Genomic DNA, 20,168 nt, shown 5'->3' with positions numbered 1-20,168 from the left:
TCAGTACGGACATTAGTACGATGTCAGACCTAGAGTTCAGAATTATGACTTTAAAGATACTAGTTGGGCTTGAAAAAAGCATGGAAGTTATTAGAGAAATGCTTTCTGGAGAAATAAAAGAACTAAAATCTAACCAAGTCGAAATCAAAAAGGCTATTAATGAGGTGCAATCAAAAATGGGGGCACTAACTGCTAGGATAAATGAGGCAGAAGAGGGAATCAGCGATATAGAAGACCAAATGATGGAAAATAAAGAGGCTGAGAAAAAGAGAGAGAAACAACTACAGGATCGCGAGGGCAGAATTCGAGAGATAAGCAATACGATAAGACAAAACAACATTAGAATAATTGGGATCCCAGAAGAAGAAGAAAGAGAGAGAGGGGCAGAAGGTATATTGGAGCAAATAATAGCAGAGAACTTCCCTAATGTGAGGAAGGAAACAGGCATCAAAATCCAGGAGGCACAGAGAACCCCTCTCAAAATCAATAAAAATAGGCCAACACCCCGACAACTAACAGTAAAACTTACGAGTCTCAGAGACAAAGAGAAAATCCTGACAGCAGCTCGGGAGAAGAGATATGTAACCTACAATGGTAGAAATATTAGATTGGCAACAGACCTATCCACAGAGACCTGGCAGGCCAGAAAGGACTGGCATGATATCTTCAGAGCACTAAACGAGAAAAATATGCAGCCAAGAATACTATATCCAGCTAGGCTTTCATTGAAAATTGAATGAAAGATAAAAAGCTTCCAAGACAAACAAAAACTAAAGGAATTTGCAAACACGAAACCAGCCCTCCAAGAAATATTGAAAGGGGTCCTCTAAGCAAAGAGAGAGCCTAAAAGCAGCATAGATCAGAAAGGAACACAGACAACATACAGTAACAGTCACCTTACAGGCAATACAATGGCACTAAATTCATACCTTTCAATAGTTACCCTGAATGTAAATGGGCTAAATGCCCCAATCAAAAGACACAGGCTATCAGACTGGATTAAAAAACAAGACCCATCCATATGCTGTCTGCAAGAGACTCATTTGAGACCCAAAGACACCCCCAGATTGAAAGTGAGGGGGTGGAAAACCATGTACCATGCTAATGGACACCAAAAGAAAGCTGGGTTGGCAATCCTTATATCAGACAAATTAGATTTTAAAACAAAGACTGTAATAAGAGATGAAGAAGGACACTATATCCTACTTAAAGGGTCTATCCAACAAGAAGATCTAACAATTGTAAATATCTATGCCCCGAACGTGGGAGCAGCCAATTATATAAGGCAATTAATAACAAAAGTGAAGAAACACATTGACAAAAATACAATAATAGTGGGGGACTTTAACACCCCCCCTGACTGAAATGGACAGATCATCTAAGCAAAAGATCAACAAGGAAATAAACACTTTAAAGGACACACTGGACCAAATGGACTTCACAGACATATTCAGAACATTCCATCCCATAGCAACAGAATACACATTCTTCTCTAGTGCCCATGGAACATTCTCCAGAATTGATCACATCCTAGGTCACAAATCAGGTCTCAACCGGTACCCGAAGATTGGGATTCTTCCCTGCATATTTTCAGACCACAATGCTTTGAAACTAGAACTCAATCACAAGAGGAAAGTTGGAAAGAAATCAAATACATGGAGGCTAAAGAGCATCCTACTAAAGAATGAATGGGTCAACCAGGAAATTAAAGAAGAATTTAAAAAATTCATGGAAACCAATGAAAATGAAAACACAACTGTTCAAAATCTTAGGGACGCAGCAAAGGCAGTCCTGAGAGGAAAGTATATAGCAATACAAGCCTTTCTCAAGAAACAAGAAAGGTCTCAAATACACAACCTAACCCTACACCTGAAGGAGCTGGAGAAAGAACAGCAAATAAAGCCTAAACCCAGCAGGAGAAGAGAAATAATAAAGATCAGAGCAGAAATTAATGAAATAGAAACCAAAAGAACAGTAGAACAGATCAACGAAACTAGGAGCTGCTTCTTTGAAAGAATTAATAAGATTGATAAACCCCTGGCCAGACTGATCAAAAAGAAAGATGACCCAAATCAACAAAATCATGAATGAAAGAGGAGAGATCACAACCAACACCAAAGAAATACAAACAATTAGAAGAACATATTATGAGCAACTCTGTGCCAGCAAATTAGATAACCTGGAAGAAATGGGTGCATTCGTAGAGATGTATCAACTACCAAAATTGAACCAGGAAGAAATAGAAAACCTGAACAGACCTATAACCACTAAGGAAATTGAAGCAGTCATCAAAAATCTCCCAACAAACAAAAGCCCAGGGCCAGATGGCTTCCCAGGGGAATTCTATCAGATATTTAAAGAAGAATTAATACCTATTCTCCTGAAACTGTTCCAAAAAATAGAAATGGAAGGAAAACTTCCAAACTCGTTTTTTGAGGCCACCATTACCTTGATCCCCAAACCAGACAAAGACCCCATCAAAAAGGAGAATTACAGACCAATATCCTTGATGAACATGGATGCAAAAATTCTCACCAAAATACTAGCCAATAGGATCCAACAGTACATTAAAAGGATTATTCACCATGACCAAGTGGGATTTATCCCTGGGCTGCAAGGCTGGTTCAACATCTGCAAATCAATCAACGTGATACAATACATTAACAAAAGAAAGAACAAGAATCATATGATCCTCTCAACAGATGCAGAAAAAGCATTTGACAAAGTACAGCATCCTTTCTTGATCAAAACTCTTCAGAGTATAGGGATAGAGGGTACATACCTCAATATCATAAAAGCCATCTATGAAAAACCTACAGCGAATATCATTCTCAATGGGGAAAAGCTGAGAGCTTTTCCCCTAAGGTCAGGAACGCGGCAGGGATGTCCATTCTCACCACTGCTCAACATAGTATTTGAAGTCTTAGCCACAGCAATCAGACAACAAAAAGAAATCAAAGGCATCCAAATCAGCAAAGAGGAAGTCAAACTCTCACTCTTTGCAGATGATATGATAGTATATGTGGAAAACCCAAAAGACTCCACCCCAAAACTGCTAGAACTCATACAGGAATTCAGTAAAGTGGCAGGATATAAAATCAATGCACAGAAATCAGTGGCATTCCTATACACCAACAACAAGACAGAAGAAAGACAAATCAAGGAGTCGATCCCATTTACAATTGCACCCAAAACCATAAGATACCTAGGAATAAATTTAACCAAAGAGGCAAAGGATCTGTACTCAGAAAACTATAAAATACTCATGAAAGAAATTGAAGACACAAAGAAATGGAAAAACGTTCCATGCTCATGGATTGGAAGAACAAACATTGTGAAGATGTCAATGCTACCTAGAGCAATCTACACATTCAATGCAATCCCCATCAAAATACCATCCACTTTTTTCAAACAAATGGAACAAATAATCCTAAAATTTGTATGGAACCAGAAGAGACCCCGAATAGCCAGAGGAATATTGAAAAAGAAAAGCAAAGCTGGCGGCATCACAATTCCGGACTTCCAGCTCTATTACAAAGCTGTCATCATCAAGACAGTATGGTACTGGCACAAAAACAGACACATAGCTCAGTGGAACAGAATCGAGAGCCCAGAAATGGACCTTCAACTCTCTGGTCAACTCATCTTTGACAAAGCAGGAAAGAATGTCCAATGGCAAAAAGACAGTCTCTTCAACAAATGGTGTTGGGAAAATTGGACAGCCACATGCAGAAGAATGAAACTGGACCATTTCCTTACACCACACACAAAAATAGACTCCAAATGGTTGAAAGACCTAAACGTGAGACAGAAGTCCATCAAAATCCTAAAGGAGAACACAGGCAGCAACCTCTTTGACCTCAGCCGCAGCAACTTCTTCCTAGAAACATTGCCAAAGGCGAGGGAAGCAAGGGCAAAAATGAGCCATTGGGATTTCATCAAGATAAAAAGCTTTTGCACAGCAAAAGAAACAGTCCACAAAACCAAAAGACAACTGACAGAATGGGAGAAAATATCTGCAAATGACATATCAGATAAAGGGCTAGTATCCAAAATCTATAAAGAACTTATCAAACTCAACACCCAAAGAACAAAGAATCCAATCAAGAAATGGGCAGACGACATGAAGAGACATTTTTCCAAAGAAGACATCCAAATGGCCAACAGACACATGAAAAAGTGCTCAACATCGCTCTGCATCAGGGAAATCCAAATCAAAACCTCAATGAGATACCACCTCACACCCGTCAGAATGGCTAAAATGAAAAGTCAGGAAACGACAGATGTTGGTGGGGATGCGGAGAAAGGGGGACCCTCCTACACTGTTGGTGGGAATGCAAGCTGGTGCAACCACTCTGGGAAACGGTATGGAGGTTCCTCAAACAGTTGAAAATAGAGCTACCATACGATCCAGCAATTGCACTACTGGGTATTTACCCCAAAGATACAAATGTAGGGATCCGAAGGGGTACGTGCACCCCGATGTTTATAGCAGCAATGTCCACAATAGCCAAACTGTGGAAAGAGCCAAGATGTCCATCGACAGATGAATGGATCAAGAAGAGGTGGTATATATACACAATGGAATATTATGCAGCCATCAAAAGGAATGAGATCTTGCCATTTGCAACAACGTGGATGGAACTGGAGGGTGTTATGCTGAGTGAAATAAGTCAATCAGAGAAAGACATGTATCCTATGACCTCACTGATATGAGGAATTCTTAATCTCAGGAAACAAATTGAGGGTTGCTGGAGTGGTGGGGGGTGGGAGGGATGGGGTGGCTGGGTGATAGACATTGGGGAGGGTATGTGCTATGGTGAGCACTGTGAATTGTGCAAGACTGTTGAATCACAGATCTGTACTTCTGAAACAAATAATGCAACATATGTTAAGAAAAAAGAAAAAGAAGAAGATAGCAGGAGGGGAAGAATGAAGGGGAGTAAGTCGGAGGGGGAGACGAACCATGAGAGACGATGGACTCTGAAAAACAAACTGAGGGTTCTAGAGGGGAGGGGGGTAGGGGGATGGATTAGCCTGGTGATGGGTATTAAAGAGGGCACGTTCTGCGTGGAGCACTGGGTGTTATGCACAATGAATCATGGAACACTACATCAAAAACCAATGATGTAATGTATGGTGATTAACATAACAATAAAAATTAAAAAAAATCTGTAAAGGACAGTTAAGGGAGTGACCAGTCAGAGAGAGAGTGAAACACGTGAGCTTGCCAGGCAAGGAATGCAGTAGAGATTTTTGTCTTTATCCAATCAACTTAAAGGAACTAGTGACAGTTAAAGTTTGAATGGGAGAGCCTGCCATCGTTGTTCCACATTGGATTGTTGCTGTTTACATTCCTTTGTTGAGCCCACATCTTCATAAGCTCTTTAGAAGTGTATGGAGAACACCTACCTCGTCATAAGCTCTTTAGCAGGTATAGGTTGAACACCTCTGTTCACGGTCAAGACAGGATCAGAGGCCATGGATACTGACAACTGATTTGTCTGTTTTCCTCTGTCTTTTTCCATGACTCTATCTACTGCCTCGTCTTGATTTATAAACAAAACCTGGAAATCCTACCAAAAGAAGTGTTTTGTGGTTTATCAAGGAATAATACAGAAAATATCGCTGTTATTTTCGGTGAAGAAAATCAATATTGTACAATTTATTTCAAACTAAATGAAGTGTGAATTCTGTTTAAAAAAAAATCTGCTACCAGGGACAGTGTGGGACACTTCCCCCACCTGCCACCCCTCCCTTCTCTTATGTTTTATATATATAGCCCTACATACACCATGTAATATTATATAGAGAATACACCAGATAATATAGTGTGTACAGTAAGATTGAACATATACTGTTACTTTACACTATACGACTACATACCATGCTGATACTGTAGCATTATAACATCTATCACATATGATATATATACAGTATTTAGATATACTTCCCTAGTTCTGAACCCTGACCAGCCCGTTCTCCTGGAAGCAACCCACGGTCAGGAGCAGAACTTTCCAGACCAGACAGGTGCATACTGAGGGCCGGGCTGCAGATCGGCCAAACCAGTGTCCTGCAGGAGCCCCCAGCCACCATCTTTACATCTCTCCCCGCTACGACATAGCTCAGCTGCCGACGGGCACCACCGGAGCCCCTGGGCTTCTCCCGCACACCGGGGAGATCTGAGTCACTGCTCTTCCAAGAATATCCTCCTTCCTCAGGCCCCCTGTGAGCAGTCCTCTCTCTGAGATTTCAGTGGCCAGATTTGGACAAAGACATTGCCCAGGAGTGGAACGCGCCCGTGCACACGGCTGCAGGCTCTCTGTAAAATGGAGCTGCTGTTTCTGGAAACCCACCCACCCCGCCCTTCCCGCAGACCAGGGCTTCAACCCTACCTCGGAGGGCAGGAGCCACGCAGTGGTGGCCCCAGGATGAGGGGCAGCACTTCCGAAGTCCCAGGCAGTCTGTGTCCAGCACGCATGGTGAGGCAGGTGCTTCCAGCCCCACCTCAGGGCAGACCCCAGGTCTCGAGGCAAACTCCCTGGACCGATTCAGGGCTGGTGGGGGGCGGGGGGGAGAGTGATTAGCAATCAGTGATGTTGGCCACAAGCGCTGGTGTTCCCGACACTGGATTCCATCTGCGGTTCTTGGAGACACGCAGCACGACCTGCTCAAGGACCGTGCCCTGGGCTGGGCATCACCTTGCCATGTCCTGCAGAGCAAACCATCCGGGGCCGGGTACTCTGACTTTAATGCAGTCTAACCATCTTTCCTGGAAGGAGGACAGTGTGAGCTGGGGTGCTGGGTGTGCCCTTCTTTCTAGGCCAGGTACAGGGGCTCCACCCCGTCTTAAAGACCCCCTTGCTGCTCTGTACCCCACTAGCTCACTCACTCACTCATTCAGTATTTATTGAGCACCTACTACGTGCCAGGGACATGCTAGGTGCCCAGCATCCAGCACTGGGCCAGAGGCAAAGCCCCCACCTCCAGGACACTGAGATCCCAGTGGACAAGGCCAGTGTGCACACAGACCTAGAGAAACTAGGCCTGGGAGCGGTGGAGACATGATGGGGACTGAGATGCAGCAAACTACCGGAGAATCCGTGGGCTCAGGGGGACTGGCCGGGAGTCACGGTGCTGGCGCTCAGGGTGGTAGAAAGCTCAAGAGCGAGGAGAAGAACCTGACCCTGGGGAAGCCAGGGTGCCTCCCTCAAGGTGGGGCCCTCTGCTGGGGGCGCTCCTGTGGCTGGAGTGTGCAGGGCTGCACACCCAGAGGGGCAGCTGGGCTCAGGGCAGCAGGGGATGAAGGAGGCCCAGCAGCAGGGAGCTCGAGGAGGCTGGGGGCAGCAGGGAGGGGCACAGGCATCTGAGGAAGGGCCTGTGTGATCCGCAGCCTTCCCGTCGCCCACACCGGGGATGAGGGCTCCAGCTACCTTGGGTGTCAGGCAAGCGCATATGGCTCAGCCCAGATTCATCTAAAGCCCCACACCCTACCAGACCTTTGGAAGTGCCGTTGCACGCCCTCCAGACTCCAGGGAAAGCAGAAGAGGTCAGCAGGTGACCACGCTCTGCAACCATCCCACAAGGGTGGGGAACGTTAGCCCCTGCGAGACGCGTGGGGTCCCATGTGGAAGGGAAGTGGCAGGGGCTGCAGTCCCAGGGACAGCCCCCTGGGTCCACCATGGTCTCCGCAGAATGCTCCAGACAGACAGAAGGTGGGGCCCCTCCTTGTGCTGGGAGCACATCACCCAGGGCAGCTGTGCCAGCCAAGGAAGGGAGGAGAAAGCCAAAACTGCCCAGAGAAGGAGAGTCTGCAGTCACTCTTCTCATGGAGCTAGGCCAGTGTGACCCACACTGCTGAGCGAAGACTTGACATTCAGCCTCAATACCACTTCCTCTCCGTGCCGTCCGTGGTTCCCTGGCCACTTCCCAGTCAACCACGTGCCTATTCCAACATCTAAAGTCCTGGAGACATCGCCACGTTGGGGTGGCTCTGGGGGCATGGAGCACCGGCGGGTGGTGCAGCCCGGGATCCTCACTGGGGTGGAAATGCCAGCAACCCTGTAGGGCCACCCCTCAGGGACCTCAAGGTCATTTCCTTCCCTCCCATCGTAAAAACCAACAGGCCAAGGAGACATGCGATTAGATGTAAGGTGGGCTCCCGGGACAGAAAAATGACACTTGGGGAAAAAAAAGTAAAATCCAAATAAAGTGTGAGGTTGAACTAACAGCGATGCACGATGCTGGTTCCTTCGTTGGGGCAGACGCGCCATGGTAACGGAAGGCGCCACCATCATGGGCGCCAGGGAGGGGATACAGAGACCATCTACCATCTCTGCCACCTCTCTGTAAATCTGCAACTACTCTAAACTAAGAGGTTTATTTAAACGAAGAGAAAATACAGGCCACCAAGAAAAACTGGCTTCTGAAAGTGGTCGCCTGATCACAACCGAAGTGATTTCAAGTTAAAGTTCATCTTAACGTAGCTGCTGCTGGCCCTCCCCCTCCGTCCTTGGAGGCCGACTGCTTACTGAGAGCCCCAAGAGAACAGTCAGCAGTTCCAACTTGGTGGAAAGTCAAAAATCTGCTTCTCCTTCCACGAACTCAGCGCAAACAATGAAACAGGACTGCCCAGCGCCTGGCAACCCAAGGTTAGTCACAGGTCAACGAGATGGCCCGGAAGTTTCTGTCCAGGCAGCGGCACTGAAGTCTCTCCCCAGGGCTGGGAATCTGACCGGCTCTGGAATCATCATTCCCATCCCCCCTCCTTCCCCAAAAGGGTCCTGGTCACCCGCTGGGGGAGCCTCCTGGCCCCGTGGGGTCCCGGGCTTGCCCAGATGATGAGCCTGCGGAAACCTGGTCTGTCACCGCAGTGGGTGAGCGTCGGCTGGGACGCTCCTAGGAATTCACCGCGAGTGAGTCGTGTCCCCCGTGCACAGCGGTGTTTGTAACATACGATACTCATCATGGTGGTGTTTATACTAACGAAAAGTTGGAAGCAACTAGATGTTCAGTGGTAGGGGCTTGCTTCATCGAGGGGGCTATAGCCATGCCAATGACGTAATGCCCTGTGGCCATTAAGTCATGCTGCTCATAAAATCTATTGACAGGAACGGTGTTCCAGATGAATTGCTAAGTGGGAAGAACATGGTACAAAGAATCGGGTCAGAGTGACCACGCGTTTCTAGAACGCCTGCCCTGCACAGGGGCTAAGGAGCAAATCCACAGTGGTTGTGCGGGGGCAGAGGGCGCACGGCTCGTTTCTCTTTGTCCTTTTCTGTGTTTCCAGATTTTCTGCTTGGCTCACGTAATTCACTTTTGTAATTGTATTGACGATACATTGAAACAAAGTAATGTATGACTTATCATTGTTTCCCCAATGCTGCACTTTAAAAAAACAAAAATGGAAAAAGTCCTCTGTCTAGACTGAAGAGACCATCACAAGTGTACTCATAACAGTCTTCCCTTTTTAGAAGGTCGGTTGCTGAGTGGGAGGGGACAGAAGCCAGCCAGCTTGGGGGTTCACGGCTGCCTGGGGGAAGAGTCCCAGCCGAGAAAACCCATCGCCAAGATACGGGTCACCCCCGACTTGGAGGAAAGAGGAACTTCTGCCCTCCTGTCCTCCCCAAATCCCCAGGCTGGGCCCTGTGGCTACCACAGGTGCTGGCCCCGGTCTCATTCTGTGCAAATCAAGCAGCAGGTCAAGGGCACTTAGAGAGACTTCTCACTTCCCGTTCCAAAGAGCCAGCCTGTCGCCCTGCATCTGTGACCGACCTTTGATCAAAGGAGCTGAGCACAGCGTGAGGAGGGCGGGGCCGCCACACAGAGGCCCCGTGGCGGCTCTGGTGTCACACCGGGCCCTGGCACCAAGCAGGGGCCTTCCTGGGGAAGAGGCCCAAGCTCGGTGCCCCTGCCCCTCCCATCTCTGCCCCTCCCCCACCCCCACCAGCGCCCCCTTCCTCGAATGCCACAAACTGAATCTGACCTGGGGTTGGGGAGACCCAGCCCAGGTCTGTGCCACCCTGGTCACGGCACCTGCCCGCCCCCAGGTCTGTGATCCCATTGCATGGCGGCGGGTGGGGGGGGGGGGTCCGGCCATCAGTGACCCAGAACTCGCCCGGCTGGCCTATCATAAAGGACGCACACAATCAAGGCCTCCTCTCCACACGGCTCCTAGAACGACTCTCTAAGGGCCAGGGGCGACCCCCACCCCACTTAGCCACCGCGGAGGGGCCGCTCGTCCTCCAGGGACCTCCTTGTTTTCTGGCTCCCCGTGTGCGCCCCGCCACAGCCTCTCCCTCCCTACCCCAGCCACACCATTACCAGCAGCTCGCCCAGAGAGCCCTGCGCATGGGACTCTCTAACTAGAATGTTCTGGGCCTCTCCACACCTGGTGAGTTCCTAACGAAAGGTGCCAACACCCCGAAAGTGGGGTTGACGTCCCCCGAGAGGCACTTCCTGGGGGGCTGGCTTGTCAAAGGCAAGAAAGATGCGCAGCTGGTGGGGGGAGGGGACACCGCTCCCCCCCCCCCCCGTGAGAGCTCACCCGTTTAGCACAGCAGGGCAGCAGCCTGACAGGACGGCACAGGCAGCGCGGGGGCCTGGCGGGGCTCAGGCGCTCCAGGGGCTCCTCTGGACAGGCGCCCTCACTAGTCAAGTGACCTCACAGCAGCAGCGAGCAGGTGGGAGAAGAGTGGCCTTCACGGGTGAAAACGGACAGGACAGGGCGGCCCCCACCTTCTATCCCAGATCCTGACCCTCCATGCCGAGGTGCGCGGCCTGAGTCCGCCCCAACACCGGGACCCCCCCCCCCCGGCCCCAGGAGGAGAGGTGCTCCCAGGCAGCGCTTCCTTGGAGACAGGGAAGGCGGAAAGGGGGCCAGTGTCCGCACAGGAAGGGGCTGCTTAGATCCAGGCCCTGGCAGGACCCCAGGGGAGAGCCCCACCCTGCAAGGGCCCCCTCGGGGAACCGGTGGGAACACGGGGCTGGCAGCAGGCTGTGGGCCCTGAGATTTGTATTGGTAGCGGCGCCCCTTGGTGATAGTGGTGTCATTTTAACGCTCGTCTCTGTGTGTGGCTCTCTGACCCGGGCCGGTGGGACGCGTCACCAGCTCTGTCCTCTGTGAGGTGGCTTCGCAGGGCCTGAGAAAGGCATGCTCGGGATGACTCAGTGCGCCAAGCCCACACTGCCTTCTGCAGGGGCTGCACCAACTACATCCTGTAGCCGCCGGGTGGGGAGGCAGCCGGCACCCCTCGTGTGCAGCGACCTGGCCTCGGGCCCCCTAGGGACGGGTCATGTGGGATGCCCCTCCCGGACCCTGGACTTTGTGCACTCTGCGTGCAGCGGCCCTCCTTTCCCAGGGGTGGCCCCTGGAAACTCACTGGGGCCACACCCGTCCCACTTCCCCTGCCTGACGGGGTGGGGGCAGGGAGACCTTCTGGCGGCTCAGAAACTCGTTTTAGATCTGGTATTGACTCAAATTTAACCACCACCACCACCCACACCCACACACATGCATCCTTTCCCCTGGAAGAGGTCTTCTGGAAAGTTCCCTCCATGTCAAGAGGCTCAGCCCTGAATGTTGCAAAGCCCAGCCCCCCTGGCCTCACACACTTGGCCGGGGACAGCCACACTGGTCTCCCGGGCAACTGGCTCAAGCGTCTTCCAAACGGCCCTGAGGAAAGAAGAGGGCGGAGGGGAATCTTTCCCTCTCTTTCACACATGGGGGCTCAGATTAGGATTTCATTTGAAGGAAGCATTCCACTGCAGCTTTTAAAAAGAAAAGATCATCAATACAGAAGAGTTTGCAGTGCTGGTTCTCAAACTCAGCTACGTGTTCAAATCGCTCGAGACCTTTAAAAAAAATCCCAGTGCCCCAGCTACGCCCCAGACCAATTCCATCACCTTCTCTGAGGACACCACATCCACGCATTAGCGTTTTTAAAGCTGCCCAGGGGCTTTGGTGTGCAGTCAGGCCTGAGAACCACTACTCCAAAGCACTGGTTCTCAAAGGGGGGCCCCAGAGTTGGGAGTTTGTACTCCACCCTGACCCGCTGGTTCCGAGATCTGAGGCTGGGCGGGTGATCTGCGCTAGGACAAGCCCTCCAGACGATCCTGATGCGTGCTCTAGCTTGAGAACCATTGCTCCAGAAGGGCTAAGGGGTGTGAACAGTGCCTGTTCTGAGTCTCATCAGGGGTCCTGGGGTTCCCCCGCCCGCCGGCCGCCCCGGACTCACGCAGGACGCAGTAAAGGCCTAGCTGTTCATAACCCGCACAGCAGTCGGTCACGTTTCTGGACTCGGGGACCTCCACAGCCACATACTGGGTTCTGTAAACCGTCTTAGGGCACCGCCTCCACGGGATCCACCCGCCGCAGGGAGCGTAGATCACGTGCGATGCCTGGACAGCCTCCACCTTCTGGACGTTTCGGGTCATGCTGTAGTTGCACAGCTGGAAGCTCAGCAAGGAAAGGCCTTTTTCTACGAAGGGGTAGGAGGAGGGATGGAGGAAAAACAGCGAAGAAGAAAATGCTGGAATCAAATCGATAGAAGGGGTTCTGCAAGAGCAAGGGAGGCCAGCAGCACCCCCAGTGTCTGCCCACCGGCCTGCTGAGAAGTCAGGTAATCGCGTGAACTCGGAGGAGCCAAGGGTAAAGGGGGACACGCTCAGAAGTCCCCTCTGCAGAGCCTGGAGCTGCCCCCCCCCCCATAGCCGGGGGTGCTGACGGTGCACTAAAGACATGGAGGGCAGGGACCAAACATCTGGGGCTCGTGTCCCTGTTTCCTGTACCCTGTTCCCCGATCCTGCCGGCTGGAGAATCCTGTGCACGCCTCTGAATCTCCCCGAGCCTTGGGCACGTCACATGTGAAATGAATCCACAACCATTCCCTCAGCAAATATATATGAGGGGCTGCCACGTGCCAGGCTCAGATGCAATGGCAGCCTTTTTGGGAAGGAGGGGGAAGGTGAATAAGCAATACCTCGAGCACACATAAAAGTTTCTAGACGGTAAAGCTCAGTCTGACAAGGACAGCTGTTGTCAGAGAGGAGAGCACAGTGCCCCACCGAGGACGACGTCCACATGCCCGCTGGGTCCCTGTGTCTCTCACCTGGAACCCGATTGCTGTGCACAGACGCCCACGGCCCCCGCCCCTTTGTCAGTCTGATTGCTGGGTTCTCAAGACCCCGAGGCACCCCCTACCTTCACCAGCCTGGGGCGTCCCCGTCTGCCCATGGGACCTCTGTCTCCTTATGTAGCAGGGATGGTCATGGGCTGAATCGTGTCCCCACCCACCCTTCCAAAATTCATGTGTTGAAGTTCTGGAAATAGGTGTTTGCAGATATCATTAGCTGAGATAAGCTTATACTATAGTAGGATGGCCCCAATCCATTATGCCTGGTGTCCTTACAAAAAGGGAAATTTGGACAGAGACAGACAGGCACACAGGGAGGGCGCCATGGGAAGACTCAGGCAGAGATTGGAGAGATACCTCCACCAAGCAAGGAGCACCCAGATTGCCGGCAACCCCCCAGAAGCTGGGGGAGAGGATGGAGCAGATTCTCCATCACAGCCTCAGGAGAAACCAGCCCTGCCCACACCTTGATCTCGGACTTGATCTCAGACTCCTGGCCTCCAGAGCTGGGAGGAGATAATCTCTGCTCTTGAAGCCCCAGCCTGATGGTGCTGTGTTAAGGCAGTCGCAGGGGAACCCCCGGGAACTCAGGCTGCGCAGCCAGCCTGGGGCTCTTGGTGTAGGATGAAGGGATGGTTTGACTGTCCTTTACACTATCGGATACTTAACCTCTGAGCGCTCGGCTTTACGAAACCGTACCGCCACGGGGTAGGCGCTCCATATTATAGCGTGTACCCCCCAGTGAGAAGCTGGGCTTCTGGAAGGAGCTTTGAGACAGAAATCATCTGCATCGCCAACACCAGGACGGTGCCCTGAAGACTCCGTCCTTCGGTTTCACAGCATCCCACAAGTGTGCAGAAAGCGAGACCCTGGGGGCTGGTGACCCCCAGAAGAAGTGGGGCTGAGCCAGCCCTCCAGCCCAGGCTGATGAGCGGCCTGCAGGCTTACTCTGCGAAGAACACGAAGCTGGATCCCAGCACCCAGTGCAAACCCACTCCAGAGCCATGTGAGCCACGTGCCTGCCTCCCGGTCAGCCCTGCGGTGGCAGAGCCTCTGGAAGAGGAGACAGCCTGCTGCCCCTCCTCACCAAAGGGGTGCTGTGGCGAGGAATGGGGAGGCCCTCATACCCGGGGTGGGGCAGCAGAAACCAGCCTCCCAGGCCAGGTAACGGCCCAGAGCTTGGCTATCACGTGGATGAGGGACTGGAGAAGTGGCCACGGTGAGCACCGTCACTCACTGAATAATGATGGGACAGTGCCAAATAGGACAAAGGCCGAACCTTCCTGCACCGAGAGACTGGGAAGGTGGCTCTAGATTTTGTTGTGCATCTTAATCTAAGAGGAGATGCTAACCACTAATGAAGGTTACATTTCCCAGCCCCTGGGGACCCCCTGTCTCCATGTGATCACGATGAGTTCCCAGCTGAGCATCAGCAGAGCCCTCCTGTGCACAAAAATGCATGCAGGCATACACATACACACACACGCGCGCGCGCATGCACGCGCGCACACCTCCACTGAAACTATGTTTGGGATCTGTTTGTTGTGTTTTGATTTTTGCATTCTTCTGGAGGCCACCAGGTCCTCTCCAAGCCTGGCTTCTTGGCAGAGCCCAGAGGAGACACCTTACAGCAAATCCTCCCCTCCCGTTCTATGAATTCTTCCAAGGAACCATCAGCGTGGGGGTCAGGGGTCCTGGGTTCTGGTCTCAGAGGCGGAAATAATGCTCTGGAGTGAGCATGGTCCTGGGGTCAGAAGATCCACATTCACACCAGCTTCCCAAATACCAGCTTTGTGATTCTGAGCACGTTTCATGCCCTCCCAGTGACCCCACCTTGTCATCTGTCAAACGCTACGTCCTGGAATTAAGTAAATGAAATTCTGCCTAGAAAGACAGTCCCTGGCATGAAGGGCAAGAAGGGGGTAACCCCGACGCAGCCCTGAGCCCTCTGCTCCCTGTGTCCTCACAGGCACGGCGAGGGGTTCGCGGGGGACCTCCTGACAGCTCCAGCTTCTCGAGGCTGTACGGCTTACACATTACCCATCCCGCGGGAAAAATCAAGCAAAAGAAATCACAAACCAAAGTTCTGCCTTCAGGGGGAAAAAAACTCTAAACCAGTGCTAAACTGAAGTTGATTGTAGAAACAGAGTGGATTTGTGTGAATTCCCAATGGAATAAAACAGATTTCAAAGGGAAATGATTGCAAAGGTTTGCAATCTCGGGTCTCTGCGGTCTGGGGCTTCAGAAACCCGACATGCTCTCAGAGGGAACGTGGGCCTGGCGAAGGCTCTGGGCAGGTGCCCTCACAGGGTCCCTCACGGCCCTGTCGGCCACTTTTCACCTTCATGTACCAAGGAGGACACTGGGGCTGGCGGACCCCAGGGGAGGGGGTCCGCTTCACGATCCTGAGCCTGCCTGACAGGGGAAGAAGGTCCAAACCAGGGCCCACAGCAAGGGTCACCCTGGCGGAAATTCAGCCTGGGGCGAGTCCCTGACCGCTCTGGGTCTCCCTCTCTTTCCTCGCAAGTAGGGGACTCCAACGCTCCGAGACTCCGGAGACTTTGATTCTGAGTCTCTAGGAACTCACTACTCGGCGTGACCTGCGGGCCCCCAGCACCTGCACCGCCAGCAGAAATGCAGAGTTCCAGGCCCCACCCCAGACCCACTGACTCAGAATCTGCATTTGAACCCCCCAACCCCCCACTGACTTGGAGGCGCACACGCACACACACACACACACACACCACCTCTTCTGTGGTTACCAGAATGCTTGGTTACCAGATGGAACAGACGTCACCTCTCAAAGCAGACGCATCTTTGCAGGGCCGCCGTCCCCACGAGACCTGCTCCCCAGAAGCCCCCCGCCCCTCCGGCATCACCCGCGCCGGGCTCCGAGCCCTCACCTGTGAAGCCGCTGGCCTGGCTCGGGCCCGCCACGCTGACCAGAGCCAGCAAGGCCGGCCAGAGGGTCCTGAGCATGGTCCGGCTGAGGTAGCGCGGCTCTGGGCCTCCCCAGAGCAACCACACAAAGGGGCCTGGAGAAAGGGCCCTTCTGTCCCTGGCGCCGCGGGCGGTGGTGATGGCTTCAGAGCGTGTGCTCCAAGGGAACAGTCCCTTATGCCTGCTCGTTAACACCTGCCACCACCATGGCCGCGTCCCTCGGGGAACCCGCGGCAAACAGCCCATTCTCACTCCAGACAGATGGCGTCTTTCAGGAAAGGTGAGCACCCAACCGGCAGGCGGCATCGCTAGGTCCCATCTCGTTGTTACGCAGAAAGCCTGTTTCAGACCCAAATCTGACTCCCTCCACCAAGTACAAAGTATTCTCTTTCCTTATCGTCCAAACTGGCAGGAGAAAACAGCACCACATCAAAGTGGTTTCAGAAAAGCATCCTTCACACAGTCGGACAATCCAGATCAAAGCCATCAGAATGTTCATACCCCCCCAACCCCTCGACCTCCTCCTGGGGTCCCAGAGAGGTCCGTTCCTCGTCAGCATCTAGCACAGAGAAGCGTCGAAGTGAGCCATCACAGGAGAATGGGGACGTAAATCACTGCGGGACATCAGACGCAACGTCACCCAGACGCGGCTTGCCACGCGGAGGGGGAAATTCTGTAAAGTCCCCACAGTCAAGTTCCATCTCCGTGAGCAACGACTCTGTGCGCTTCTGTGAATGCGGGCACAAGCCAGAGAGAGCCCCGGGAATGAAAGGGAAACCGTGCAGGTGATGGGGTGACAGGTGCTTTATGTTTGATGTTTGTGGCCCCACGTCACAGGTGACACGGATTTGTACATTTCTAGTCGGGGGTGCCTGCCTGTTCCTCTGCTGGGTCGGCTTTCATGGCTCGGTACTCAAAGCCGGGGCACATTTCTAACCTGAGATGAAGATCTAACTCGTTCTACTGAGAAAACTTTCAAATAAGGTAACAAAGATCCAGCTTGGCTGTAGGGTTCACAAGAGTTATTCCCTTGTGCTCCAAATACAAAACAGTCCTTCCAGAAGGGACCTGTGAGCCTAACTCCCACACTGATGTTGCTACATCTTGTATCCTCAGTAGAGTAACCTGTAAGATGATGAGCGGCTGCATTTGCAAGTTTAGTGGTTAAACGACAGATGCCAGGACAAGAGGGAAAAAACAAGGGCCCTCAGCACGAGGGTCTTGGAAAGTCAGTAATGCAGGGTTGACTCACAAACTCTGTTGTGATTTATAAAAAAAAAAAGCAGTTTCAATAAGAGAAGAATACATTTTAAAGCTATAACATATTATTCAAGAAAACACTTTAATCAACACTAACAATAAACAGGAAAGTATAATTTAGGTCAACCTGAACATTTAAAAATAGATGAATCTGTATTGCAACATTCTATTATATTATTTCTTAGAACTTTTGCTATTATAATGTATGAATTATAAGGTATGAAGGTGCTTCCATAAGGTATGAAGGTGCAATTAAGGATAATATTATTGCAATTGGTTCTGTGCCCTATTTTCTCTCATCTTGAGAACCACTCTAGGAAGTAGGTCCCTTATCCCCATTGCTCAGATAAAGAAAGTGAGGGTCAGAGAGGTTGCATAGCCAGTGACCGGGAGATTCAATCCTGAAGCCCAAATTCTTCGCATTCCACTCCACCCCCTGTCTGGTCACAGTTCCAACCAAGAGAACAACCAGCCAGACGCACAAGAGAGCAGAGCCAGGTCAAGACATCTTTCCAGTAGAGCACTTCATGCTGGTTTGGAATTGTCCATAAAACGTTGTCGTAACATGGTTTCCCTTTATATTAAAACTCACATGATTAAAAAAAACTCTCAAAATTGACCGTCCGTTTCTAGCTTGGCCCTCCCTCCACCTCCTTTCCTTACATGCACACAAAGAAACCATGTGTGTTGTTTTAACTTCATCCACAGTGAGGTATTTCCCTCCAGTTCTTATTTATGCATATTTTTCTGTCTGTCTGAGGAGAAAATAACCCTGCACGGTAACCCAGCAGGGAGAGGAACGTCCCTCCAGGACGTCAAGTTCGTCACTTCCAAGAAGTGTCCGGTCCCGTGTCCATCCGGCAAAGAGCCCCCCAGGCTCCCTCTCCTCACGCAGGGTCTCCGTGCAGAAAACCCAGCATCTTGCTCAACACGGTCTCCATGAGCTGGGGATCTGGGGGAAGCCGCAGGGTGCAGTGGTACTCATTCACACACATACTCACTCATGTGTGCACACAAACACCCTCACACTCACAGTCGTGTGCACACACAGGCACACTCATGCGCACACATTCGTTCTCACATGTGCACACTCACTCATGCATCCGTAGTCGGGTGTGCGTGTAAAATGCAGATGCTCACGTGCTTGCACACTCACATTCTTGCCTGCGTGCATATGCACACTCGCACGTACTTGCGGCTCACACTATTGTGTGTGCAAGTACAGACATGCTCAGCTGCTCGCACGCTCACACTCACGTGTGCATGCCCACACTCACACGTGCTTACAGCTCATGCTTTCGTGTGTGCGAGTACAGACATGCTCAGCGGCTTGCACGCTCACACACTCATGTGTGCGTGCACACACACGTGCTTACAGCTCACACTCTCGTGTGTGCGAGTACAGACATGCTCAGCTGCTTGCACGCTCACACTCGTGTGTGCATGCGGATGCTCACACACACGCACAAACACACGGGATGAGGATGGGCTTCCTGTCCCTGGAGCATGTCTCCACGGACGTGAACCATGTCTCTGCTCTCAGTGACCATGCCCGAGCTGGGCTCTGCCTGCCCTGTCCACCTGCAGGAGGAAGGGTGAACGAGCTGACCTCAGAAGGGTTCTGAGTTGTGGTCCTGCGCACGGCAGACTCCACTACAAAATCAGATCTATCATTACCCTACAGGCTAAAATGTATGTGCCCCCAGCACTGTCCTGGGACATGGCTATCGTGTCCCAAGGGACAGATGTGAGTAGCTATGGGAGAGAGGCTCACGACAGTGGTCTAGGGCGGGGATGACACGTGTGGCATCGCTCACGGCTCACAGCCCCCTTCCTGGAATCCTGCTCCACGTGCAGCCTTGGCAACGACCATCTATCAGGTGAACAGGCCGGGAGGGGCCTCAGGTTGGGGGTGGGGGCGTGAACGCAGGGAGAGGCACGTGGCAGGGCTGTCCTGGGGACCCCTGCCCGGGGTCCCGGCTGCAAGGCAGGCCCCTGTGGGGACATGGGGTGGGGCTGCTTTCAGCAGGGGTGGCGTGGGGTCTGCTCCGCTCACTGCCGGGGTTGGGTGGGGGGGCGCCCTCATCTCTAAAGGACGCTGGGCCGGAGCTACCTCCAGGGAACACCAGCAGTGGTGGGTGGTCTTGACCAAGGGCTGGAGAAGAGCTCCGTAAGGCTGGAGAAAGGTTGGGTGTGGGAGTTCAGATCGAATCCAGGCTGTTACCGAGAACAGTGTTTCTTGGGGCGCGGCGTCTCCAGGAGAGACTTTTTGAAAATGCAGGTACCCTCTCAGCCCCAGGGGTTCAGGTGGCTCAGGCACAAGAGCTTGAGGACCCCGAGGAAATCCTCGTACGCACCTGAGGATACCATCCCGTATGAAGCAGCCCCCCCAGCGGGGGTGGCTCTCCCAGAAAATCCGCGCCTGACGGCACAGGGAAGCCAACCTCCCCGCCGGAGCCGCCACACCTATGGGTCCCGGTCCTCCGAGCACCCAGCACAGAATCGCATCGCTCTTCCACCTGACAGCCCAAACCCTCCTGAACAGTTCTCCCTTGTTGCTGGTGTGTTTGCTCCTCATCGTCCCAGATCTACACACACGCACCCATTTTTCTATCCTTGTCTCTTCTTCCTTTTATGTTTAGCTTTGCAAATCCTCAACATCATAAAATCACAGCATAGATGATTTTTGGACCCCTTTTCCACATTCTGCTTTGGTAACTGTTGCCCTCCGAGCGGGGTTGGTTGGGAAGGGAGGGTACAGCACAGCGTCGGGACGCTGTCTCCAAGCTCCAAGGAGCATGTGGGACATGCTGCTTCTTCGACTTCGAGCCAGAG

The 20,168-nt window shown here is 51.9% G+C and overlaps 1 protein-coding gene across 1 annotated transcript in view; it reads right to left on the bottom strand.

The window, feature by feature from the left end:
- Positions 1–16,112, bottom strand: part of UMODL1 (uromodulin like 1) — a 67,567-nt gene extending 51,455 nt beyond the window's left edge. The window contains exons 1-3 of the mRNA XM_035722768.1: positions 16,037–16,112; positions 12,237–12,479; positions 6,396–6,557 (exon numbers count right to left, since the gene is read on the bottom strand). Coding sequence (XP_035578661.1) covers positions 6,396–6,557; positions 12,237–12,479; positions 16,037–16,112 — 481 coding nt within the window. The remainder of the gene's footprint in view (positions 1–6,395; positions 6,558–12,236; positions 12,480–16,036) is intronic.
- Between the last annotated feature and the right edge of the window lie 4,056 nt (positions 16,113–20,168).

Source organism: Zalophus californianus, chromosome 1 (genome assembly GCF_009762305.2).
Source record: "Zalophus californianus isolate mZalCal1 chromosome 1, mZalCal1.pri.v2, whole genome shotgun sequence".
Classification (NCBI taxonomy): domain Eukaryota; kingdom Metazoa; phylum Chordata; class Mammalia; order Carnivora; family Otariidae; genus Zalophus; species Zalophus californianus.
This window is presented reverse-complemented; position numbering and strand designations above follow the sequence as displayed.